A 26,676-nucleotide genomic window follows, 5' to 3' on the forward strand; every position below is an offset into this window, starting at 1 on the left:
GCACTTTCCAAGGACACCTTTAGATGTCTAAAATTAGTTCAGCCACAAGGAGGTCCTTAAAAAGATGATCAGTAACACAACCCCCCAGAGCAGTAAGCCTGGATTTAGGAAAACCAGACAGCCACTCCTACTGAGGAACAACTTTGCTGTCGTCCAAAAGACAGGCCCAGGAAAGAGTGCCCCCAAAGTTACAGCCTATCAAAATACTGCAGTCAACTCTGGTTGCATTATCTGTGAGATTAAAAGTACCAAATGGAACTACAGGACTTAGATTGACTTTGCTAAGGCAAGACAGTCATGTAAAGGCAGAGAAAGGTAATATTAATTAATTTATAGGAGACATAGTGTTGGATCCTGTAAGAGATCATATCGTGTGATAATAGTCGCAACTTGCCAGAAGTCCAAGGCATGTTTTTGCATGTCTTCACTATTTCAGATCTCCTGTTAAGGGATCCCATCACGAAGAAAAGAAGTAACTCTCCCCATAAAACAGCAGACAGCAGAGTCTTTAACTATCTTCTTAGCACATTCTGGTATCTTTGAAGAATTAATGTGACTAAAGCACATAAAAGCTGCAATGAGCTTGACTGGGTTACTTGATGATCATGTTTTTCAGGACTTCCAAAATAAGGGGAAAACTTAAAAATCCACTTAAGAGCTCAGATATGCAAGTAGGTATGCATACTCATTTCTCAAATTATTACCTGTCTCCTGGCCACAGTAATGCTAAATGTACCTGCTCCTGGTTTTCCTCAGTATGAGAAAAAGCAACACAGAAAAAGCAACCATCTTGCAGCTTTAGCAGCCTCACATCTTTTTCCAGTTAGTGCACACAGGGATAGTTGCTAAGATATGCTGATGCGTGCCCCTGCAGGGGAGCAGGTGCACGTGAGTGCGGAGCGCAGAGGAGAGAAAGCTGCAGGTGCTGAAAGGGGAAAGCACAAAGTGGTCACGAGAAATTGTGATAAAATGGCTTTCAGTGTTAACATTTTACAAACTCCACGTCTATACATTTATAGATTCACACGTTCAGGCAATTCAGACAAACCCTCTGTGTCAGCCAATCGCATAGCTCCCGATTTAAATTGGGGTGAAGCAGAGATAGCAACAATTTTAGCCTCCGGTCCTTTGAAGATTCAAATATTTATGCATGAGAGCAATACCATAGATTTAAATGGGACTATTCATGTGTATAATTTTATGCACCCATTTAATCTCTGGAGAAATGGGCCTTGGATGACAAACTATAGGGCAGGGGCTGCTTTTATTTCTGTGCTTCTTACATCATTGAGCAAACCACATGCAAACAAATAAACAATATAATGAATAACAATAATAGAGACCTAACATGAGGTCTATATTGTCAAGTTTTTTTGAATCTGTTGCATAAAATATAAGAACATCTCCTACAAAAATGCATTTTTTCATTTATCTTGTTAAATAACTGTAAAGGGATTTTTTTTCCCCTCAGTCTTTATATAGAATGCTTTGGATGCAGCAATTTGGATCTGCAGAATCAAATGATGGAAGGGACCTAACTATTACTCTCAAATGTTAAGGCAGGAAATGTGTATTGCAAAGAACTAAGAAGAAATAAAATAAAAGCCAAGGAATCATGACTTTCCCATGACCTTAGTATAGCTCATCTTTGAATAGAGAGTAAGTTGTTGTATTTGTTGGAGTTAAACATGGCATATGGGGTTACCCGGGCGATCAGATAAACCTGTGTACTACTCATTATCCCTTATTTCCAACTGGCATACTGAAAAGAATTACAAGTGACATCTGTTTTCCTGCTGGCTGGCAGGGGATCCACCAGAAGCAAAGGACAGAAGCTACACAAGTTGAAAGGTGGTAGCAGCAACAGCCGCAGCGCTAAGCGTTTTGTTTGTTTTGCACCCTCAGTCATTACTGCTGCTGGTGATTTAGGGCCTAACCCAAAGGCCCCTGAAATCAATGGGAAGTCTCTAGTTGATTTACTGGGTTTCAAGGCAGGGTCGTAGCCTTGGGTTCTCCTAAGGGTATTTCAGGAAGCACAGAGCATCTTTAGCTCTCACTGGTTCCAACTGACTTCTGATGACTATGCCTGAATAACCTTGTGTAAGTGTCTTGAAAAGCTATCAGCACCCTACCTGGTTCACACAGGAAGTGCAGAAGGAATAGTGAGGGCATGTAAAACAAATAAAACCCAATCACGCATCCCTGGGCAAAGCATAGCCAGTCAAAAAGGCGCAGCTGAGAAGTAGCAAAACTCCCCACAAAATACAGCCCTTCCACATCAAGCCTCTCCCTTCCTCAGATCGATTTATCCTTTTTCAAAAAGTTGCTTTTTTGTAATGTGATCTGAGTTATTCCAGACCAGTGACACACGTAAGAAATTCAAGAACGAGCAGCCTTTGTGGAGATGGCTCTTTTTTCCATCTTACACACCAACATCCCCACTGGTACAGAATAAGCAGGGCAACACCTATAGCACAGATATAGCTGAGCATAGAGTGTCTTAACTGTGGGAGTGTATTTCCAGATGGAGGGCAGTCTTGGACAGACTATCCTAAGTCAAATTCATTAATCCTAATTCCATCTACCAAGAAAGAGTGTGCCTGTGCTGAAAAAAAAMCAGAGTAGAAGCTGGTCTAAGACCCTGTCATAAAAAGGTTCTTTGAAAGTTTTTGTCAAAATCTGAAGAAAAATATAACCAATATTGTAGGAATTTCTGCACTATTAGCCTCTGCTGGGTCTCAGGAGCAATCCTATGTATAACAATATGCTGGTACATTGACCAACACAGTTACAGAGTTTACAGGTGGGAGAAAAGCCTGTCCTCAGAAAACGCGCAAACAGTGCCAGGGCCCCTAACCAGCCCCCGGGTGCAGTCAGAAACAGGGACCTCGGGTCTCCTCTGCCCCAGGAGATCCTGGACCCCATCAGCAGGACTGAGCTCTGCACAAGCCAGACCACTTCTCCTTGATTTTACATAACAACCCAAGAATTAAAAGGGAATGGTAGCCAGTCTCTAAATACTCCAAAACTGTATTGTCTAAGCATCTTCAAACTCACCCACGCTCACAGAAGACTACCATGGCTTCTTAAGAAACACCTGTAAACATCACAAGTGGGAGGTAGGACAAAATATGAATGGAGAAGAACAGAAACAAGTCACATAGGTATTTGAAAAATCATGGAACTTCCATGGAGACAGAAAATATCCACATTAAAAAGCCTTCTGAGTTTCATAAAACTACAGTATCCATAAACTAAATACCCACAGGTTTAACAAACTACAAGCTAAGCCAAGCAAAATAGACTAGTAGAAACTGTCAGGACCAGTAAGATATGAGTTTTATTTCTTTTTCTGAATTAACTGACCTTGTACAAATCATGTAATCACATTGTGTTTCATTTTTGTCTTTTTGGAGAGAGGAGTACTAATAATTTCTACCTTTGCAAAATGCTTTGAATATTGTCAGAAAAAGGGCTACTACCAAAATACTCAGGAGTAATGACGACTGTTTTAAAGTCTACCTTTATTCTTTAAACTTAATACAATGTAAATATTACACTGTATTTTAAAATACATTCTAAAATTGCTTTTCTGTAGTAATCTACATGTATTAATAGCATAAAACAGGAAAATATGTCCTTTTAAATTCTCCAACATAATCAGTGTTGCAAATCTATTTTAGAATGTTAAATTGAAATTGCATTATTTAGCACTTCTCCAATATTTCTTTGGCAAACTGTGTACKTCTGTCCTTTTAACACAAAATGATTCAGCCATTACCAAAAATGATACTTCACTGTGAATGTCACAGGGAAAAAGAATACTGAAACAGACTATGACCAGTGCACAAAAAACCCTGGAACATGGCTAATGATGTCTTATTTTCCTGTCATTTTTTCTACTTCCTTGCTACAATGAAACAGCTGCTATAACTACACCGCATGCACTGAATAAAATGTCACAAAATGCTAACTCTGCTGTAAGTATTTCTGATATTCTGATAGAGGTGTGACTGTGGCTATCATAAGCAATCTCAATCCAGCAACATTACTGGTTTCTCTGCTGCTGCATTTTTTTTAACCTAATAAAGAAACCTTTTCTATTATCCGTCACAAGAATTACTATTTCTTTAGTATCTACTGTTTTGTTAACATTGCATTCTACTTGAAATTGGTTACATCTTGAGAAGCAAAGTATAATGCTGAAAATAGAAATTAGAATAAAAACATCAGGCTGCAAGGTTACTGGTTCTTAAGATCTGCCTCTCAAACATTTAGATACATAACAAACATTCAAAAGGCAAACTGAAATGAAGCTCATTTTTAATGAGCTTCTGAAGGATTTATTTTGCTGGTTTTCAGACACATTCCTAACCTCTGCACACAAATATCTCATCTCTTAAACTTGCCAAGAGGCTTGCCTCTAAGACAAATGGGACTGGATGGGCTCTCCCACATTTTGATTACACCCAGACACCAGAATTGTTTTGAGCAATATGTGGTGAAACCTTAGGTAACATGGTTTCATGTCAACCATTAAGATGATGAAAACTGGAGAAGTGACAATCAGGCAGTGAAACTGGGACTCCATTAAAATCAATGGTAAAACTCCTGTTCACTGTAGTGTAGTCAAAACCTCATCCAAATGAGGCAGGAGTACCACCGTCTCCTGAGGGCTGCCACTAAATTTGTTGCCTGACCCTTGCTAGTCATTCTACTTCTGTGTGTTTCAGCATCTGTAAAATGGAGACAACAGCTATCTATTCACGTCATTGGCAAATGATGAGAACTAGCAACCAGAAACACTGTTCAATGTTACAAATGAAATCCTGGAAGTCTAGTGGGGTCTACAATTTCGTCCTGAACATTTTATAACCATTTTTAACAAAGAAAGGAAACGTCAATGAAGCAAGACAGAGCTTGTGGCAGTAGAAGGTTGCCTCCTGAATCCCCTGGGGAAGTCAGCAACAAGGTAAAGCCTCTGGCAAGCAGAGAAGAGAAGTTAATTTAAATCTCTTCTATATCTCTTTTGGTGATTCCAGGCTCCTTTTTCTCCAAGTTCAGGACAGTGCACTGTGCACTGTGAACACAGATGAAACGAAGGAGTAAACTCTCAAGGAGCGTAGCATACCTGCCTCATATTCCAGCTGCCCTGTGTGCTCACTCTTCCTCCCGTCATCCTCTTCAGAAATAAATTCTGGCCAAAAATGAACCTGAGAAAGAATAATCTAACCTAAGGCAACACCTTCTCTTATCCCACTTCATACAAGTAGATTAGATGATTTTTAATTATCTACATAGATGTCTTCCATCTATATAGAATGTATTTCCTAATACAGATTAATGGTTGATGCTGTAATACATGAAAGTAAACAAAAGAAAGAAATTCTACACTGATGGCTAGGCAAGAACTCATTTTAAAAAAGCACAAATATTCTTCTTTCAGCCAGGTATAACTTTGCTTCAACAGCTTAAAATCCTCTGTTATAAACACAAAAATCATCCAAGCACTTCTGCTTAATTTACATACTTGTGCATCACCGAAAGAGACAAGCATTCTGCTCTTGGCAAGTATCCACAAAAGAACCTTCTTATCTTCCTTAAAACTTCATTTTTTTACGTGATATCTACAAAAAGCTTGTCAAAGTGCAGAGTGCTAGTGTGCTGAATCTGTTAGCTATCTTTTCTTATCCATGTCTTTCACAGTGAACAGGTTGCTTCTGTTTTGTAACTGGATTGYAATCTCTTCAGGGTAGCACCTTCATTCTAGGGGGATCGAGTCTGGTGTAAGACAGCTCTGAAGCCAGTAGCACTGTTACAGCTTTGCTAGCCTTGAATTAGCCTTGTGACCAGTCCGAACGACAAGACCAGGACAGACTGGTCACAAGAGACCATCAACGTGTCTTCTGAGGAAACTCGTCAATGCCATAATCTCTTTTAGCAGTGAGGGTGTATCACAACCTGCTCAACGTCAAACAACATTTGTGGGGCAAACACTGGCTATGAAGGGTAGGGGGGAACTTTGCTCTTTGAGTAAAATCTAGTTGTGATCTCTCAAGTTTAACCAGCATGAAATGAAACTCATTAACTGCAGTACCATCAATTAATTCAGTGTTGTTCTGATACTTCACTGGCAGTAATTGTATTGATCAAAAGCTTGCAAAGGCATTTGAAATGAGATTATTAGACCTGCATATGGATTAAAATGCTTCATTTTTCACATTAATTCCACAATTCCATGGGAATTGTCAATAAGTAAACTACAAACATTGAGTTAACACGCACCCTTGTGAACAGTAGAAGACAGCAAAAGAACTTTCCTGTCAATTCCTGCCAATTTGAACATATCATTATTATTTAAAAATAATAAATATCTCACATTTGCAAAATTGCTTCTTCTCTTCTCCTGACTTGCTACAGAGCTGGCAGCTGCCTAACTTGCCACCATTTAAACCAGGCCTGTTCACCTTTGTTCTTTTTGCTACAAATTTCAGCTCATCKTCTCTGGTAGCCTGTGAGGGAAAGGCATTTCTAAACATATACTGAGATGTTCCTATTGTAAAATGGATCTCAACTGTAACTGAGAAAATTTGGCTCCCTAACGAACACTGAACACTTCAATAATTAATCCAAGATTGGGGGGGGGGGGATTACACCACCCAACATATGCAAGTTCAGAAAGAAATGACCTTCTTTTTTTTTTTTTTTTAACCTCTCTCAGTGTGTAGCCCAAGCTGTGTAAATTCTGTGATGTCTGGCTTTTAGGGATACCACAGAACCAATCTTGTCCTTGTGGAATGGGAAGGGGACCTACTGTAGGCATTTTACAATATATTGTCCTCCTGTTTCTCCTTAATGTTGGTGTTAATTTTCACATCACTGCTAAAACTATTGTTCCATCCAGCTGAAGTTCTATCCCTGCCATCTCTCAACTACTCCCCTCCTTTTTAAACATAATCTCAGAACCTTCTTGGGTTTAGTTGACTCTTTGTGCACTGTATGTGCTGTATTAGGTTAAGCACTTTTAAAAACRTACTGTGAAGATAAACAGTTAACGTTTGCTGCTCCAAAGAAGTTTAATTATTGTAATCCAAACCAGCTTGACTGGAAATACTGAGCATACATACAGTATTCACAGCTAACTTGTTTGTCTAAAAATACCGTAATTCCTGCACTATCATGCAGGGAGGTGCATGCCCCTCGGATAAATTTCTGGTACAATAAAGCCTCATATTATTGCAGATTGCCATGTATCTATACTGCTCAAGGTCACACAACACTTTCCAGGCAGCAATCCGTATTTTCTACTCAGAGATCTTACATTTCATAGCAGAAAAGTCAAACAAAAGACAGTCAAGAACACCATAACACTGAAGAAATTGAGCAGATGGAGTGGCATACAGGAGCTCCGGCAAAGCAATGTCCTGCTTTGCCTCTCCCGCCTCCTTCCCCCAGTTTGGGCTCGTGTACCTGCACTACACAGATGTCATCCTCTTACGGTGACAGGCCAAGCACTGCTGTGGAGCAGTGGCTATAAACGTACAGTAAAAGGAATGCCAGCAGCCTTACTTCTACAGTTTTGTCAACATAGGTTTTCCTGATATTCACTAATGCAGACGTTCATGAGACTAGGAACTCAACCAAAGACAAAAAAAAAAAAAAGAAAAAAAAGGTCTCTGGGGCTGGGGGTTCAGTCTGCTTCCACCTGCGAGTGCCCAGTTCTACCACGCAGCAGGAGGAGTCTTGCGTAGCTAGCGACAACAGGCTTTTCTGAGATACCTCTCCCAGACTCACATGGAATAGCCGCCAGAATCCATTGAAAATCCCTAATCCAGACCGGCTCTGAACACAGTTAAAACAACCCAAGAGGTGGGAAGAGAGAGGAACAAAAGGCTACCTAATCTGCACCCGTGTTAGAGCGGTAACCGGAATACCATCATACAAATCACTATTTAGACATAGGAGATGGAGATCACCCAGATTCATTTGCGATTTAGCAGCGATTTGCCACGGGGCTGCACAGTGGTCTGACCCAAAGGCGCCCTGCCAGTTGTTCTGCTTTCCCTCCAGCTGAAGGGGCTAGAGGAAATCCCCTCCTTCACCACCACATCCAGCCTCTGCCCCCTTGCTTGCTCTGGCCCTGGTCAGGAAGCTGATTTTCAGCTAAAATAGCAGAAAATTAAGCTCAGGAAAAGACTGAATCTCTTTCTGACAGTTCTGCTCTCTCACCACAAGCCAAGCTGCAGYGTTAGCAGGACGGAGGAGAGAGAGAGCATATGGTAGAAAGAAGTCCCCTCAGACTCATGCATCAAATTGTGAGCAACTTTAGAGCACAAAGCAATACCGGGAGGTTTACAGTGGCTAAACCGTAATTCTTTCCATTTAATGTCTCTCCATCCAGTTCATATGTAAGGTTGTTGTACAAATTGTTTATATAATTTCTTTTCCTTAAGATAAAAACAAGCGTTGTAGAGTAACCCTAATTAGAAGCAGTGTAATAACTGGTATCAGAAGCCTGACTTTTTTTTTCATTTTTATTTTGGAACCTGAATTATGCATTCCTTTCAGTTCTCTACTAGCCAACTCASCTATGTATATATGCATTTCCTCACTAACTGCTATCTTTAATTTTAAGACAGCTGCATCACTGATGATAAAGCACACTGAGATCAAACACCTTCACAGTCCTGTGCCAAGCTTTCTTCCAGAAGGAAATTTACAAAAAGAATAAATAATGAAAAGTCATAAACCATAAATCTTTAAATACCTGAACAGTACTTGCTCCAAACCATCACTGGAAACAACAGTTCAATTACATTTTCAGCTCTCTTAGGTACCTGACACTTTACCGTCAAGAATTCAAACCCAGAATGGTTCTACGTGAGCGCCACAAAGAGAGCACTGCTTTTAGCAGAGTGCTTTTTGCAGATAGCCTAGCACAAGGGGCTCCTGGTTCTTGACTAGGTTACACAAAAATAAGAATAAAATCACTGTTAACCCTGCTGTTAAACTCTTAAATTTTTGTCATTTGTATCCAGATAAAAAAGATTCTGCAGGGTGATCATGTAAGATGCATTGATTATTTTTTATAGACTCAGAATTACATTTGACTTTGCAGAACACCAATTTCCAGCATGCGTGGTAGGACAGGCATTCAAAATGCTCCATGACAGACAATATGAGTGCCTATAAGGAATCTGATTTCAGATCCCAGATTCAATTTTTTCTGCCAAACTTGAGAAAATAATTACAATATTCAAAAAAAAAATCATTTATGGTTTCAAATATAAATGCCAAATGTGTTACTTGTATACACTTGACTTGTCTGAAGATATGAACCTTGAAAAGGACTATCTTTTCTTCTCGGTATAATTACTCACTCTTCCTGCCTTTCAACTGAAAAAGATAAATGGAGCATATGTGCATGTTTTATAGGTTGGGACAGAATCACACAGAACACACAGCCACGGAGCACAACTCCTCAAATACGGCTCCACAGTGTATCTCATCAGACACCCCTTGCCAGCACTGGCAGGTAACACAGTATGCTGCCCCTTCCCACACTTTATATCCTGGATATAAAAGTGATTTTATATCAGTACTGAAAGAACTCCCCACAGCTCCTTCATAATATTCAGTGTTTTAGAAATTTCAGTGTGAGCTAAGAATTTCTGTTACTCGTCCTTTATTCATTTTATTTATTTAAACAATGATGACTATAGTCATTCACCTAATCAAGAGGAGACAGAAAGGGAAAATGTCTCTTCAGTCACACTGCCTTCCCATGTTATCCCWTGCTCTTACTCAGCATTGCTACTCTGAAAAATGGAAGCAGTGTGAGTTAGATCTCCTTCAAAGGGCAAGATTAACAAATACACACACACACATATATATCACTTAGCTTTTCATTATTGATTTCTTAACTTCTTCCCACTCCCAGTTCTCTAGGATTATCATATCCAGGATGGATCAGTAAAAGCTTTTGTTAGAAATATCAATTGAAATTAGCACCTCATTGTGATAAGTACAGAATGAACACACATGAATCCTGTGCCTTACAAGGTCGTGAGGCAACCATCATCCTTCTGTCYGACAGTCACCACATCTTTTGTGTGACTAGAAGCTCTTCGGGTCAGAGCTTCCTCCCATTCTTTGTATGCACAACACTCAGTGCAAATGAGAACTGCAGGGCTCTAAATTAACATACATAAACACAGGCACACATAAAACTGCACATAAACTGCAATAAAGGCTGACTTGAAAAAAGAAAAAGCAGAAGTGGGGAGCAAAAGACTGATAAAGCTGCTTGAAGAGACTCTTGGTCCAGATAAATCCTGTTCAGAACCGATGTATTAAAATTCAGAAATAAAATGCTAGCTAAAAATTCATACAGTTTAGTTCTAGCATTTACTGCAGTATAAGGRCCATTTTGCTGGTAGTAGAGAAGGTCCTTCTCTCTTACCCCTCATCCTTCGTCTTTTCACTCCTCCTTCATGATAAAACCCACACGTACTCTGATTTGATCCTTGCAGGTAGTTTGCCTCAGAAAGATCTTAAAGTACTTAAAGAAGGTTATAGATACAGACATACTTTTCCAAGATAAATTTTACATTATTGAGCAATGGTCAGTGGTTGCTCCAGGAATGTTTCACAGCTGTGACTGGAAGGGGAGACTGTTTTCAGGCACTGACACTTCAACCCAGCTGTGCTATTGGGTATTATCCACTAYTCTTCCATTATTGATCTTCTCCAGAGATAAATATGGCAACTTGCTTACGGCTTTAAAACCAAAATACCAAAAACCTAGATGTCTATAATCCTTGTCCAGTGTTGTTATTGCTGTTAGAAAATGAGGACAGTATTTTAAAAAMCAGTATTTCTTTAGCATCTGTAGGTCGTAAGATTCTGCCCTTTTCTGCAAAAAGTTTAAYTAGGGAAGTTTATCTACCCAGAGAAACCATGCCTCTACTTCTTACCAGTTTCCCTATCATTGCAAACAGCTCCATTTATCYTTAAGTCTGTCCTTTTTTCTTCCAAATTCATGAAAGAGCTTCAGGACTAGGAATCCTTGAACTAGATCAAGAATGGGAAGAGTAGGAAGAGTAGTTATTCTGACATGCACACTAGTATATACACAGCCATCCAGACCAGGGATTCTGTTTTTTTGSTTTGKTTTGGTTTTCCCCTCCAAAATGATATTTATTCCCAAATAGTAATAGATCAAATGAGACTCACTAATTGCATCTGTAGGTTTTTACCCCCTGCCTACTCTGGCTAGTTCTGTGTAAGTCAGATTGGAGCTCAATTATGTGATCAGCTACAGCAGAAGAAACTGTTTCCAAGAGAGGTTGCCATTAGGGTCTCCAGAATTCAGGRTAGACAGTGAAGTCATGGTTTACAGGTATTTCATAGATTACCAGGTARCTGAATTGGATAACAGAAGACGAGATGTTGCAGGCTTGTTCTTGGAGGMATTTCTATTCACACTGGTATTTGGAAGGGAAGTGTACAGCTGTGTATCATCTGCATATGGCTGGAACTGGAGATAGTCATGTCCCAAAACTGTTCTTGGTGGTTCTCCAAAGATTTAGCTTATGTAAAACCTACTTATGTAAACCTGCCTTTCTAACAGTTTTGTTTACATTAAAGAGCTCTGGTGACATATAAAGGCCTGCACATTTTTCACGATGAAGTTTATTACTAACATATGAAAAATGTATTTGTCACAGACTCCTACTCATCTTACACTCCTGTCTTTGTTATCTCTGCTGCCATATGCCGTCACCAAGTGACTCATTGCCAAGGACTATATGCACAGTGTCTACACTAGCCAAATYGTTACAGGCTGTGATAACGACAGAACCCTGAGCACTTCCACTCAGAGCAAAACGAAGAACTTGAGCAGACCTCTAAGCAAATTACTTTCATATATGTGAAATTGGTGCCAAAATATTAGAGCAGCCCCTAAAAGCAATTGGTAGAGTTAGGACTGCATGAAGACATTACCTACAAATATTTTCATACAATGCTTTTATGTAGTCACTCTAAAAGAGAAAATGAAATGGATTTTTTTAACCCCATACTAACATTGTATAGGAGACAATAGAATTTGACACAGAACCCAAGAGTGGTTAAGAATTAACGCACACAGATCAGCAGATGGACATACAAGCCATCCATAGAGAAAATCAATCCTGTTAAAACACAATTTTCATGTGAATGTGGAGAAGTTGCTTCTTCCAAACACCTTGTCATCGCAACTATAATCTTGCCAGAACACTATTTGCTTTCCTGCTACCTATGTCTTTTATTTTTCTTTTCTGCAGGCTCTGAAACTCATGAGCATGTGAAACATTKCCCACAGCATGGTCTGCTAATGGTCTATCAATTCCACTTTTGACAATCTACTGAATAAGTTAAAAGATATGCTTTCTCCTAGTGCATTTGGGAATAGTAAATTGAAATATAAGGAAATCAGAAGTGAAATTATTGTGTTTATTGCTAGAGTAGCTAACATGGTGGATGAACACGATTATTACTGGTGTCTTGTGTGGAGTTTTCAAGGCTGTATCTACTAAATTGTAATGTCATCTTTACAACCAGTATACTTTTAAGTGCCAAGAGCTATAGTTAAGTGCTTAGAAATTGAAATAAGTGAATATTAATTTGCATGGTAACATTGAAAATGGCAATATTTTGAGGATTAACACTAAGATTATGTCATTTTCAGTCAACTAAAAGATGCTTTAGATATATGTTGATTAAATAGAGTTGATAAAATAGCAAATCATGTTTTCACAATCATGTTATTCCAATTATTTAAGTGCATCAAAATCAGCAAGGCACCTAAGTCTCACTGAAAATTCAGTAAAGAATAGTGATCTACATTTTATCACACCAAATCAGTCTAGGAAGGAAAGAAACAAAAAGGTGACTTTCAGAGAAGTATTTGAGCCCATCCTGACGAAATTTTACTATAAAAATAAATCTTCAAATAAATCACTTCTGATAAGTTTCCAGTCTAGTGGATTTGAACTCATTACATGAAAAATATAMAGGGAACATTTTAACGAGTAAGCTTTGCAGACCTTATCCTTACGTATCTTTGCAATATTACTTGGTGCACTAGAGGGAGCTCCTGTAGCTCTTTATTACAAAAGAGATCTAAAGACAAAATAGGAAAGATAATAGAAAGAAAACATAAAGAGGTAGAGAATTCTGAAAAGAAAAATCTGATTTGCAAAACTTAATCTACTTGTCTTCTACGTTCAGTATAGTTTCCTCAGTACAAAAGAGATGAAAAAACACTTTTTGTCTTTCAGAATGTATGTTTTCAATGAACAAATAGAATAGTTGGTACTGAGCTCAGATTTCTGTTCTTTCTGTGAATCATTCCTATGCTCTATTAGGAAAAGAATCTTCCATTTGCAAAAGAATTTCATAGATACTTGCTGACAGCAGCAGAAAGTGTTCAGCACCAAGCTCCAAGGAGAGCGGACACTCATGCCCTCGACGGGTCTGCCYTCTCTTCTTACTCACATCCATTTCAACCTTTTCAACCAACATGCCATTCCAACCCCGTTCTGCAATGCCCTCTTCTCCTCTTTAAAATCATCTTCTATCTCATGYCGTCTGAAAAGACTGGGCTAATTCTTTACCCATGTCCTACCAGGGCAACAGTAGAGGGGTCAAAGCACAGGGGAGACAACTATGCTTTTCTATTTCAGTGTCTGGCTCTGTGATAACCAAAATGTTGCTTTAGCAACTAGAAGGAGTGATTGCAATAAAAACAAAACTGGTAAGTATTGACATGGTGCTGCACATGCAGCCCTGGACCAAGAAAGTACAGTGTGGGAATTCAGCATGCACAACGCACACAGCATCCTTGCATGAACTAGCAATTAAACTGTAATAAGCCTCCAGTTAGCCAACTTCAACCAAGATTATTCAAGGCTTTATAATATGGTTTATTTTTGTAAGGGGTCGCAAATGGCACTCCTTACTGTCAGAAAAGGCCTCAAATGTCCAGCTCCTGGTCCAAAGCTCAAGATTGCTGGAATGTCACTGTGAAAAGTTACTTAATACGCRCTGTATATTCTCCCATATACTCAATGTCAGAAAGGTTTGATTTATTTCAATTTAAAAATCAGCCAAAAGCATCCCTCTCAGCATGGCAAATTCAGCCTAAACAGTGAAAAACTGGCAAAATTGTAAAAATAGGGCCATGTACTGGGATGCACCAAGCAACCCTGCTGCCAGCTCTGTTGGTAATATATGGAAACATAACTGCCCTCTATTCTGTCTGCACACTGGAACCCGACCTCCCCTGTGCTCTAAAAGTACTCTTCAGTATCTTTTGCAAAAATGTATTTRAAATTATTATTGATTTTGTCATTTTGGCTTTAGGGTTATATTCACCTAGCAGAACCAGTTATAGCCAGATCCATCTCTCAAGAATTTTCAAAAGCTAGACCTAGAGAGGCTAGTGCGGAGATATTAAACTGACTAGTTAGAAAGAGAGAAGCTGTGTTATTTTTCCTTATGCAAGACAGCTTAAAATTGATTTTGTTTCCATTCCCCAAAATATAACTGAGGACAGCAACATACTTTGTCACTGTATTTTATGCTCAATTTAACTGTTATATTGCATTAAATGATGTGCAATTATGTAACACTAAATGCAAATGAATTCTTATTTGGTAGAAGAAAATCTCTTTGCTGCCTTCTCCAAATAGAAAATTTTAATGGATTTTAATGAACTAGGAAAACCAAACATCCCCATATGGCGAGAAAATTTCAAGGCATACATTGCTTAAAGGCAATAATGGCATAAAAAGCTTAAGTTAMTCATCAAAAAAGAATAGACATGACAAGAGGAAAAATTAAGCTATGAAGATGAAATTCAAATAATTAGCAAATATGGAAAATTATCTATTACAGTGCTTGTAAAAGACTCAGCGCTAACTAAAAAAGAAAATCATGCATTTTGTATTTAAAAAATAGAATATATTAGACTTCATCTGAACCAAATTTATTGGGTGTCCTAATAAATGTTTAAAGACTTCCCCAGAAAACTGCACAATAATCAAAACTACTGAAGAAATCACATTATCTCTTTCTGTCTGAGAGCATAATGCTTCCTTGCCACATAAACGATTTTGAGAAGCTTTCTCTGAATTTCAGGAAGTTCCTCCCTCGCTTTTCCTGGCCATTACAGAGTAGCCTGCAGGCCTTTCTGAGCTGGCCTCACTGCCAGTCCARCAGGCATGATTCTGGTGATATAAATACATACAGGAATTTAAAGTTGTCCTGCAAACACTCCCCTTTTGCTGGGTGAACGTTCCTGCACTGATCCAATAGCCATTTTGGCAAACATATATCACTAAAATACACAAACACAGGGCTGTTTTCTAGTAACCTGTTACTTTGTAYTCTGAATAGCTGGCAACATTTATGGAAATTTGGCTCTGCAATCACACGTCTCCCTGATCATTCAAAACTGACAGGAGGACATGAAGAAATACATTGTGCATAAGCACAATAACAATTGTCCRGTTTAAAATTCAGAACAAAAATGGTATGCAGTAAACAAAATACTTGAGTAGTCACATCCTTGTTGCACTTAACATAATTAAACAGAAATATGGCCATATTGAAAAAACAAAGAACTAGGATTCATGAAGCATTTCTGTGCTATGGAGTTTCCTCAGCCACATTTCTCATAGGACTTTCTGAGCTCCTTCCAGGATTAAACAAGGTGACAAGCACCTGTCACATATTTGCTCTCCGAGTTTTTCTCCAGATAAATGTGCAGAGTGTGGGAGGACTGTTTCGTATGTGTGTCTTGGAAAGGAAGTTATTATGGTTCTTGAAGGACCTCAGCCCCATGAAAGTCACTGACTGCTTTGAGGCTGCCCCAGCCACGTTCTGTCTCTTACACAGGTGAACATCACCTTGCGTGTGAAGAGTCCTGCTGTGCTAGAAAAGACCAGCTATTGGCAGCTGTATTAATCACAAAGCTTTGCTCAGTTTCTGTAATATTGTGGACCTGTCAGTGTGTATCCCAGAGGAGAATGCCCAGTGGCAGATGCACTTTGGCGGATGCTTTACACTGTCTACTAGCAGGATCCCTGCATTACTAGGGCTCAGATTTTCTCCAGTCATGAGCAGCTGAACAGTAAGCCATTTGACTGGCAAGAAGCCATCTGTATGCACTGAGGGACAGCAAAAGCCATGTATTATCTCCATGTCCTAGAAGACAAGTTCATGCCAGTCAACCCATTCACACAGCAGCTCCACACAAGAATCAGTCCTGTGGGTCACGGAAAAAAGGATCTCATTATACCGGTGATAGCTGCCTGAGGATCACTGACCATTACTGAAGGGAGTCCTTTTCTTCCAGGAAAGGCAGGGTTGTTTTCAGCTTGCTAACAGAAACCCCTCCACCTGCCTCAGAACAGAAAGACGTATCCTTTGGTTTGGATCCTATGCCCTCTTCTTGCAGTGAGTTGTTATGTGCTCTCAAGTAAGACTCCTGATCATGGAGCTTAACTCCAAGCCTAGAATCAAAATTCCCATGTTTTGGAAAAGTTCTGAGCTAAATACTCATAAACGTTGGTAAAATGCTTACAGAATAGAAGATGCTATCTAAGTATCTAAGAATTATTACTTAGTGCATGAAAAATATTTATTTTCATACAGGAAAGGCTGTGTCAGGAAGTGGTATAGCGTTAGTAAATAAGACTCTAGAAAAAGGAACTGCATACCATTACAACTGTACATTTAATAAAGGCTAAATGTGACAATTAAGAAAGGTCAGTACCCTTGAGGAAGCCGGACAGACAGACCGGGAGAGGCGGAAGTAGTTATTTTAGCATTAAGGAAACAGGCTAAAGTATTCATTGTTTTTATCTGCTGTCAAGGCATGATTTCTATTTAACAACAAAAAAAATCCTTTAACCTTTTAAAGACATCACACAAGTGCATGCAGTTAAACTCCTATATCCACAAAGAAAGCATCCAAGCAACTGCATATAAATGTAACTCGCTCGCTCCAGCCAAAAGAAACCTTACAGGGACGATTATTCACAACAATGTCTTATACTACTTCTTCCCACTATTATGATTATTTTAAACCCAGCATAGCATTATTCATGAGTTATTTCATATAGGTCCTAATTTAGTAAGGCTGAAGGCACAGAAATATTTCACAAAGGGGAATTAGGACATAAAGCTGTACTCTCAATACAGTAGAAAATTTACCCTGTGCCAGCATCAGTTAAGATTGCCTGTGCATCAATTAAGACTCAGTTAAGCCTTAAAATAAGATTAAATTAAAAATTTTATGATATACTTTATGATATACTGACTATACTCTGTTCTTGTCACAGGAATGCTTTTTCTCCTTGTTCTTAGCACCTTTCTTACAGAGATACAACAACCAGACTGTAACACAAACTCCAGCAGCAGGACGTTTTGCAATATGTACATCCTAAACCATTTGATTTCTTCAGTTTTATGATACCATGTCTAAAGCTAGATTATAATTTGTATATTTTACTCATATATATCAACTATATGCTTTGCATTTTCACTAGGCTCTTCTCAACTTAACACTGTACTTCTGCATTTTTCACCACAACTGCCCCCCCCCCAAAAAAAAAACAATGACAAAACTCGATGTGATTTACCTTATTACAGTTTTTAGAAACTTGGCAAAGAGCACTTGACATATTCTCCTTGTCTGGCATCCCTGAAAAAAGAATATAGAAAGTACATACACACTGTATGTTCTCTAACTACCAAAGGATATTACCAATTATTACCAATGGAATAAGAAATTAGACCATTTTAGTATTTTGATAMCATATGCAGTAATCTATGTTTTTTAACAGTAAAAAGTTATTTGATCTTACTTATTCAGGCAAAATTTTCCTCTTATGAACACAAAAAAGACAAAAGAGCTAACTRGATTAACTGATATAACCATAGCTCATTAAACACAGTACTTTTGCACTATTTAGTATTTGAAGTTTGAATATAGGAGTTGAGTTAGTTATATTTTCTTCATTTAACATTAGCTGTGTTTTAACCCTTGGCAGTCAAAGGCAGGATTGAATTTACCCTAACCAGCTATGCTACGCTGTGTTATTCTTTCACAAATAGAACATACTGAACACACAACGTATTGGACCAAATTTGCAGATGGTGAGACTTCCTCCCAGCCGACATCAAAGTTATCCTCTGACAATGAAATAAACATAGCTTGATTTACAGAAGTGATGAACTACCAAAGGCCTCCCTTGGATTCAAATTACGATAAGTATGTCTATACTTTTACCACACGGGGTCACATGAAGCGGAGATGTACCCAAACTAACTCAGCTATATAACTAAAATCAGAGAGCAGCATGATTAGTGCAGGCTCGCTGCCCAAGCATTAACCCAGGATCGCAGGTAAGTTTTGTAGCCCACCCTATCTAAGAAAATTGCCCAGTTTGCTGTATTCCACTCACAGGGCTCATGGCTGCATTCCATGGAATTCAGGTAACATCGAGTTCCAGTAAAAAGTTATATGACAAGATACAATACATTTTAGTCAACAGGTCTAGCTCACAGGTGGATCTGCGTACAGCTCAGTATACAGCTGTGTACAGTTTGGTATGCGGTTAGGCAAGTTCCRAATTATTTCCTACTATTGCAATCTTAATCGGGTCCTAATATTGGCTTGAATTCAACATCAAAAATTCCAGTACCCCAAAACAGAGGACATTTGTCATCTTCTTTCTTTTCCTTTTTCCTAAGATCTGATTTCTGTTTTCTCATACTTACTGTCATTGTTGGAACTCGTTTCCATAACACCATATGGAGGAGTGAGAAGTCCAGACATATACTGCCGATATTTCTGAAAGACAGTGATGGCAAATKCAGTCAGGTACAAGATGTATAAGCCATTCACTAGATGATGTGGTATTTACATCTGTATCTGCTGCCTTGTTCTTCACATGCACACAAGCAACCTATGATAGAGCCCATCAGACATGTTTTCACTCTTAACGCTACAAGCCCTATTTTCTTGATTGGAGCATACTGCCTTTATTTTACCAAAAGTTTTAGCACAACCCCATGCAGTTTCCTATTTGACCTCTCCAAAAGGCATGACTGTGTGGGTTCTAATAAATCAGTATCRTACTTAGCTGTGTGATTTCCCATAAAGTCTGTCTAAAACTTTTTTGAAATTATRCTATTCAAACAAACTCAAGCTTGCTAGCTACTTGAGGCTAGTTCTATTAGCTACAGCTAGCAGACTATTCCTACTTTTTAGGAACAGAGGCAAGGCTGCTAATTAAGAATTCATGGCAACCACATACTACCAGCTTTTCCGAAGATTTAAAATATATAGGGCTTAGGGCTAAAACACTAAATGTTTAATTCCAATACACAAAAGCAAAAGTCTGTTTTCAAAACTGCAAAGTTATRTCACACACATACCCAATAGTGTTTTATGTACACATACACACCAACTTCATTATCAAAAGCTTTGTAACTGTAGAAACAACGTCCTTTGTACCAGTGTAAACTACATAATTGTAACTGTGGTCAGTAACTGATTTCTTTCTTCAGTAAACGCCCACATGATCAATGAGGTTCAAAGCTTATATCAATCTTGGTCTAGAAGTGTTAAGAAACTCAGAGAACATAAAAAATAGCACCAATGAAAAAATGCCCTTTTATTAAATAGAAATCATTCAATGTATAAGTGAGATATTTGTGTTTTCAATCACATCATATTGCTCTCACACTTAAGGATAAACAGCTCTAGCTCCCCTTTAGAACTGACATAAAATAAACTTGTGCAATAAGGATACTAATGACTAGTGTAAATAAAATGTGTCATGTAGTCCTCAGAACGTGCTGAACAAGAACAAACTACTAGTTTAAAGTCAAGTAGGTTTCAACTAAGCATACAGAAAAACTGAGGCACAAAACTTCGCTCATAGAACAATTTTAATTAAAAAGCTTTATCCTTTGCTCTATAGGACTATCTTGATGTATTCACTTTAAAAATGTTGACTACTGGATTTTAACGGATACTTAAATTATCCTTTCAGCATTTCTTTTCCTGGGAAATGGATATTAAAACACCATCAATTGTGGCACTAAAGAATGAACGCCTTGCATTCTAAATAATAACAAAAGCTACAAAGAGTACATTAATCTTAATAATCCAATCCTATTTTTAGACAAGCTATTACATGCTAAAGCTTAGCAACATATTATTTAAACCTCACCCATAATCCAGYTGAAAACTCGTAGGAGCAAAATGTTTGTGCTTCAGTCACAAAAAATAAATGTTACTTAACTTGGGGGTAAAACTTTCTTATTTTGCTTTCCAGGCTGTTCACTTCCCCGTATTTTGTATCCAGTCCTATGCCTGGAACTTCCACTGAACTCAGCAAGAGGGAGAACGTGACAAATAATTATTTGCCCAGTTCAACAAGTAAATCAAACAYGTAAAGCAGGGGAAATACCCATTTTAGTCGACAAAATTAAACATAGGCAAATATATCACAAGGTGTTGAAATCTTTTTATTCAAACAATAGATGAATGTTCTGTTCTAGTTTTAAAATAAAGAAAAATCAACATGCAACTTAAATGAATTTGGTCTTGAAATGTGATCTTGGAATGGCAAATTGAAATGTTTAATTTGGGATATGACAAAATCAAATTTTACAAAGAATTTTTTTTCTTTGTTCCTAACCTTTTGGGTAATACTCAGATATCCATTTTATTTTCCCCAAAGCAACATTTTCCAAAAAATAAATTATTAGTCCCAAAACATTTAATTCACTTTGATAAGGAACTGAGATTGTAGGGTGATGGTAATTCTCTCTTCTAACTTTTCAAATGTATGTATTTCCTATGCMGGGTTCACTGTTCTCGTGTACAGCACAGCAGCTGCCTTGCTGATTAATTCTCTAAGACTTTTCTGACTATTCTTCTCATGAAATGAAACATAAAATATACCATACAAAATACATCATACTACAAAATTGCATGGGGGCCTAACTTAATAAAAATGCATACAGAAGTCTTATAGGCACAGGTACAAATGCATATATGACTTTTAAAGCAGTAAAACTCCGACATTAAGGATAAAATGTGCACAGTTCCACACTTTTGCTAAAACACAATTCTTTTGGCTCTATAACATAACTGCCCTGTATAACATAAGGTATCAACCACAAGAAAAAAGACGTAGTTGCATGCCAYCAAGCAGTGATACCAAAAGGTATTATAAAAAGTTGACATTTTAGGGTTCTTGGAGAAATTTGCCTTTTTTAATTATTATTATTTTTTTAAAAAACTTCCACACTACCTACCTTTGCATGCAGTCTGATTTTCACCAATAGGCACAGATCTACTCTCCAGCCTTGTACACCTACTGCTCTTTTATATGCCATATTATTTGCACTCATATCCCATAGAGTTTAGGGATACCTGAAGATTCCTTGTTTGCATGGGCACCTAACCACATTCAGCCTTACCTCAGGCTCTGGGTGCCAACACTCACAAGGAACAACAGCATAGGCTACCAGAGATTAAAATTCTGCCATTTTCCACACAAAGTCCTAGACGCAGACCATGGGATACGTCTATTTAGGAGACTGGTACAGCCAGTCTCGTGAGCAGCACCGCCTAGGAAGGAATTCAGCCAGCCTCACCAGAAGAGGTAATTCAAGACATGCCTCCAGAAAGCTCACTTGCTCAGACTCCTGCTGGGACCTCAGCATAGATTAAGCAACCTTTTATATAYGGCTATCTTGAGGAAAGACAGATATGACTGCTTTCACACGGTCTCCTGTGAAGATAATACCTCTGTAGGGTGCAGATTGACATAGGAGGTACAATTTACACCTAAAATTGTGCCAGCTCATCAGTCAAATTAAATGTCAAAGGACCCTCATTTGCAGAGTAGCCAGATTACTGTTTTCTAGGAAAGTATGGAAAGAGAGACATAGAACCACTGCATAAAGATTCACAGCATCAAATGRAGTAATGAAGTTCCAAGAAGGGTATCCCTCAAAGTTGAGATGAGGAGGAAAATGCAGCATTGAGTGTGAGACCTATCTTACTACCATAACATCTGTAAAAGAAAAGAAAATGCAATAAGCAAAACTGAAYTGGTAGGTGGCATTTAAAATTATCATGAAGATTAACAGACTAAATATTTACAAAAAGCATTTGCGAATGCATTCCATTGGTGTTATGAACTCTGGAAAGACTCTCCTTGTGAAAGACAACAACAGCCTTCAAATCATCTTAARCTTGTTTATTACCAGAAGTCTTTAAGAGCTGTAAATCCAACAGGACAGCAGGTTTTACAACTACACTCAGTGACCTATTCATTGTGTCTTCAGTTGTACCAATTTACAAACTCTACCGTGCAATAGCTTAAAGATCTGGCACCTTCTGCATCCAATGCGACAGTTASCACTAGTAATAAAGATAGCGGTTTTTTCTTCCAGTTACTGACCAAATTATATCCACACAGTGGTGGAAATTAACACAACCTTTTCAGTCACTGCTACAGCCTAAACCACAGAAGAGCGCTAATGAGGAATGGYGCGAGGGGAAAGTAAGAAAGAAGGTAACACGCTTCCCTGACTGGGGATGTGCYGTGGCTGAGTTTTCATGCTACGAACTTTAAAGCCACTCATTTAAGTGTGTTCAGCATGTCCCTTCACATGGGTAGCTGGTGACTAATCTCAGAGGTTTTCATGACTACAGCATATTTCCTTCCACAYCATGAACATTATTTGGTAAAAAATTTTATATAATAAAGTTTAGAAAGGCAGTTACTGCAATACTCACACAAGCCATCTGTCAGTCTCTTATAAACTTTTCCAGTGCACATAAGGTATATAAAATACATCTTTTTAGTTAGTAAGTATGAACTAATACTCAAATAGAGGCAGGGGAAGAAGGAACAAGAAGTGATCTGTACAATGCAAACACTCCAATAAATGCCAGCTGGATGTGCGGCAGTGTACGATCCTGCGTTCCTTTCCATGTGCACTGGGCAGCAAAACCACAGCAATCTAATAGGAAGGACTTGGACTGATGAAGGAGTGACGTCCTGGGCATAAAAATCTTGAAGCCAGGTTCCACATCAGATATGCTCCTAAGTGCAACAGCTCTCCAGTCAGCAAACAGCATGCAGCATTAGGAGCCTTCTGACACTACCCTGTGCTGAGGCAAACCTACACAAAGCAAGGTACTAAAAGGTGGGTGTCCTGTAACATTGGAGAAGGTTTTGGAGATTACAGTAGATGCTTGGTTGAATACAGGCTCTCTGTTCTTCTGCTTTAAAATTCTCCCACAAAAATTTCAATACATACTGACACTTTTGTCCAGATGCACTTTAGCTATCTCCCAGAATCATAGAATCAGTAAGGTTGAAAGGGACCTCTGCAGATCATCTAGTCCAACTCCCCTGCTCAAGCAGGGTCACCTAGGACTGTTTCGACGACTACCATGGATAGGAGAAAAGACTGTAAGTAATACAAAGTAACACAAATAATTAATCTGTTCTAGGAATCCTAGGCCAAACACCAAGGTGGCCTTTCCATATACATTTCTCAAACCCTTGTGTAACTATTTTATCAGTCACTGTATTTTGTCTATTACCTGAGTTCTGCAACCCTCCTGTGCAATCGGTCCATACTCCCATCATGGTTTCTCTTGGGGGATATAAGCTGTAGTTTGACAGTGTGGGCCAGCTTTTCTATTTTCTTTAGATACTAAATAATTGATCACTGATGCTTTCAGTACAGCTCTGTTCTTCCTGTGAGTTGGCTGTGCCAGTCATACCATTTTAGCCATGAATAATGTCTCTTTTGAGCTCAGCACAGTACAGTGTCTCTTCTACTCTTTTCTTCAGAATAATACTGAGAGATAGGAAGGAGCCCCAGAAGATCTCTGGCCCCTCTTTTCACCCCAAAATCAAGCACAGATTGCTGTSTCTACATCTAGGTCTTTGCATTCAGACCCAAGGCAAAGAACATTCTTCACTGAACTACCTGGCAAGTGAAATCTCAAGCCACTTACCTACTGTTCCTTAGTGTTTTCCAGTAAAAACTGCCTAATATTCTTACAGAATTTCACTAAAAAATAAAGTGAAACAAAGTGGAAAAAAACCAAACATGTTTGCCATGGCCCAGTATTATGTGCTGAAACCCACAAAAAACTCACTGATACTTTTCTGATTTCAGATACTGCCTTGTCAGARTATTTATCAATTAGTAAATGTATTTCTCCTATGAAATCTTAATCAGAAATTTCTGTCCCTTTCAGGTCAGTGCCACTTAGCTGAATCATAGAAGGGACCTATCCCATGGCTGTACAACACTGGGTAGTAAACCCCTGTTTGAAGCTGCTGCATAACATCTATCACTTCAACAGAACCCTAAATTAGAGTTGTGATAAGCAACCAAAACSATATTGGGATAAGAGTAAGCTTTCAGGATTTGAAATACTGCTCCTCAGCATCAACTCTTTAAAACTTTGTCTCCTGACAGGGCTAGAGCGTAACTGGCCTAAATCATAATTAGAGATTTACATGAGGTGTCTGGCCCAGAGAGCTACTAGTGCCACCCACACTTCCAGCCATAGGTTGACACTCTGATCCATGAGCTGTAACAGAGCCATCCCACTGCACATTCAGTGTCTTTCTCCCAGCTGCTGAATAAGCCAAGTTTACTTACAAAATGTTATTTAGATCAAATCACTCTAGAACAAGTCCACAAACATTAATCTCAAAACACAGTTCTTCAGTGAGGTTGCAAAGAGAGCAGCCCAGGCAGCTAAATAACATGGCGAAGTTGCCCAGATACTTTTATAAATTTCACTTGGAAGGNNCTATTCTATGATTCTATAATTATAACATAAATATATTACTGTATATTCAGAACAGCTTTTCCTTCAGTTTTTCAGTTTCAGATCACTGTTTTTCCCTGTGTAACCCAATTAAGATAGATATCCTTAACCCTGCTGTTTCTTAATGTAGTTGTTTTAAAGCATACTGTCCTGGCTTGCCATACACTCTAAGTTCAAAAGCTCTGCTAAATTTCTCAGTGAAGGAACTTTGGGTGACGGCCATCTTTCTGCCAAGACGTAAAATAACATCGTAAGCTCTTATTCAGACTGCTTGTTTTCCAGCTGCAGGGAACTTTCTGAGTTTTCAGGAGACGGACTGTAGTTAGACTGCTGGCTCTGTAGTTGGACTGTTTGGATGCACAGGAGCCTTCTTATTTTTGCAATTGCAGAGATCTATAAAGAATAATCTTTCACACATTTCTCTTTCCAGAAAACTTCTTTTCTTCCAGAAAACTCCTTGCCTAAAGCCCTTGTCTCTCTATACACACACACWATCAAAATTTGGTCTTCAGTCACGTGGCTTGGTTCACTGCGCGGAAGGGTTGGTAGAGGCAGCCTGCTGTCCTCACGTTAACCATCCTCCGAGAACAGACTACGTCTTTCCCTGTCCCACGAGACGGACTTGTTGAGATTAATAAACACATAACTTGTCAGTAAAACAAAAAGAACACTGTTGAAAGGTTATTATTAACAATCCTTTCTCTATGCCCTGCTCCCAAGCTTGCTAGCCAGCAAGGCTGCTGCTTCTGTTTTTTTTTTCTCTTCTAGAAAAGGTTGACCCATCAGCCAAGTTTCATCCCTTGATAATACATTAAGGGTTTTGCTCGGCAGAGGACAGGGTAGGGCATAAAGTCTTGGGGTTTCTCTTACCGTGGAAAAGCCCTATATAATTAAATAAATCTTTCTTTTCCTGAATTTGCTTAAGGAAGGTAAAATACTCGCAGATATTAACTGTCAATTATTTCAGATATCTAGAATTAGGAAACTGATGCTGTGTCATAAAAGTAAGGCCAAAATTAAAAGGAAATAAACAAAATGAATGCAAATATTTAAGTTCCTAAATTCTGACTTAAGTAATTAAAATAAGTGGCCTGATTTTCAAAAATGATGAGATTCAGTTCCTCTATAAATTCTCAGCCACCACATGTATTTTTATCTACCGTTTATACAGTATTACTTATTTCTTTTAAATAAACATGGTTTGTATAATCATACTGTCGCTAGCAGACTTGCTCAAGAGTGAAATTTAACACTAGTGTCAGAATTTAATAAACTTTAATTAAACTCAGATGTATTAATTTAGCACTTTCTTTTAAAAATGTATCAGTATTAATCACTAATAAAAATGAATGCCTTAATAGTTTAATATAATTTAATATTCATAGAAGTTAATATTTCTGAAAACATGAGAAAGAAGTCGATGTTATAGAACCCTTTGGATCCTTATTTCTTCATGATTTCATATTTTTATTACATTTTATACATCTAGTCAAAGGTTTTTGGCGTGCTCTGGTTTGCCTGAAGCTCAGCCAGGCAGAGAGCAGGATACCTGGTAATTTTCTCTTGGTCAGAGAGCAGGATACCTGGTAATTTTCTCTTGGTCACAACTCCACTCGAATTACTTCAAAACCTGAACTGCAGAACACAAGAAGGTCAGAGAGACGCCGGCTCGGCCCTGCGAGTGCCTGCCGGGCCACCGCCATCCATCGCCACTCGTTTCCGCTTCATAAGGAAAA

The 26,676-nt window shown here is 38.5% G+C and overlaps 1 protein-coding gene across 1 annotated transcript in view; it reads right to left on the bottom strand.

The window, feature by feature from the left end:
- The window catches only part of RAPGEF4 (Rap guanine nucleotide exchange factor 4), a 193,067-nt gene that overhangs the window by 62,558 nt on the left and 103,833 nt on the right, over positions 1-26,676 (bottom strand). Inside the window, exons 6-7 of the mRNA XM_085322841.1 lie at positions 18,832-18,904; positions 17,691-17,752 (exon numbers count right to left, since the gene is read on the bottom strand). Of these exons, the coding sequence (XP_085178967.1) occupies positions 17,691-17,752; positions 18,832-18,904 (135 nt within the window). The remainder of the gene's footprint in view (positions 1-17,690; positions 17,753-18,831; positions 18,905-26,676) is intronic.

Source organism: Rhea americana, unplaced genomic scaffold (genome assembly GCF_003343005.1).
Source record: "Rhea americana isolate MKP2758 unplaced genomic scaffold, rheAme1 scaffold_12, whole genome shotgun sequence".
Taxonomy (NCBI): Eukaryota; Metazoa; Chordata; class Aves; order Rheiformes; family Rheidae; genus Rhea; species Rhea americana.